Source organism: Eimeria tenella, genomic scaffold (genome assembly GCF_000499545.2).
Source record: "Eimeria tenella Houghton genomic scaffold, Eth_scaff3964, whole genome shotgun sequence".
Lineage (NCBI taxonomy): Eukaryota > Apicomplexa > Conoidasida > Eucoccidiorida > Eimeriidae > Eimeria > Eimeria tenella.
Window position 1 is genome coordinate 851 of NW_013544877.1, and position 887 is coordinate 1,737.

Below are 887 nucleotides of genomic sequence, written 5' to 3' on the forward strand. Positions count from 1 at the left end.
TACAACCCCCTAAATGAAATAGAAACAGGGGGGGCCTCCTGGGGGCCCCGGGGGTCTCTGTACCCTTTTTGGGGCCCCCCGGAGCCCCTCTTGGGGGCCCTACGGGGCCCCCAGGGGTATCTAGCTGTTCCCCGGGCCCCCGGGGCTTCTGACAGTTCTCTGGGGGCCCCTTGGGGGCCCCCAAGTGGGGGGCCCCAGGGGAGGCCCCCAGGGGGGCCCCCAGGCATTTACGTCTTAGGGGTCTTTTGCAGTCTTGTCCCCCTCCTAGAGGGTACAAAAGGAGGACCCCCGTTGGATTCGGGCCCCTGGGGGCCCCGCGGGGGGCCCCCCTGCGGGCTGTGCGCCGGGGGCCCCTCCGGGGGCCCCTCCGGGGGCCCCTCGGGGTCCTTCTCCATAGAGGGGCCCCTGCTTCGGGTCTCAGCATCTGGAGTTGGAGAAGGGGAAACAGAAAAGACCAGCAAAGGAAAGTTCTCTTCAGAATGTTGTCTCCCATTTAGCTGGGGGGCCCACCCCTTGGGGGCCCCCCGGGGGGCCCCCTTGGGGGCCCCCTTGGGGGCCCCCCTGGGGCCCAGCGCCCCAGGGGCACTTGCGGGGCCCCCCAGGGGCCAGTGGGCCCCCAGGGGCCCCTGGGGGGCCCCCCAAGTACCATTTTGTAGGGGCCCCTCCCTCTCTGGGGACCCTTCTAAAAGGGCCCCCAAACCATTTCTTCTGGGGCGGCCTCTGCCCCTGTCTGCTTCTGCTGCTGCTGCTGCGAGGCTCGCTGCAGCAGCTGCTGGAGGGGACACAGTGCCCTTTTGGGGGCCCCCTCCCCGAGCCTCTGCTTCCCCGGACACCCGCTGCTGCTGCTGCTGCTGCTGCTGCTGCTGGGGACCCCCAGCAGCAGCTGA

At 69.9% G+C, this 887-nt stretch overlaps 1 protein-coding gene across 1 annotated transcript; it reads right to left on the minus strand.

The window, feature by feature from the left end:
- Positions 1 to 227: 227 nt before the first annotated feature.
- On the minus strand, positions 228 to 772 carry ETH_00037140 (uncharacterized protein; the record flags this gene model as incomplete). The annotated part of the gene is made up of 1 exon (XM_013379787.1): positions 228 to 772. A coding segment is annotated over one exon (545 nt), but the record flags the coding sequence as incomplete, so codon positions are not given.
- Between the last annotated feature and the right edge of the window lie 115 nt (positions 773 to 887).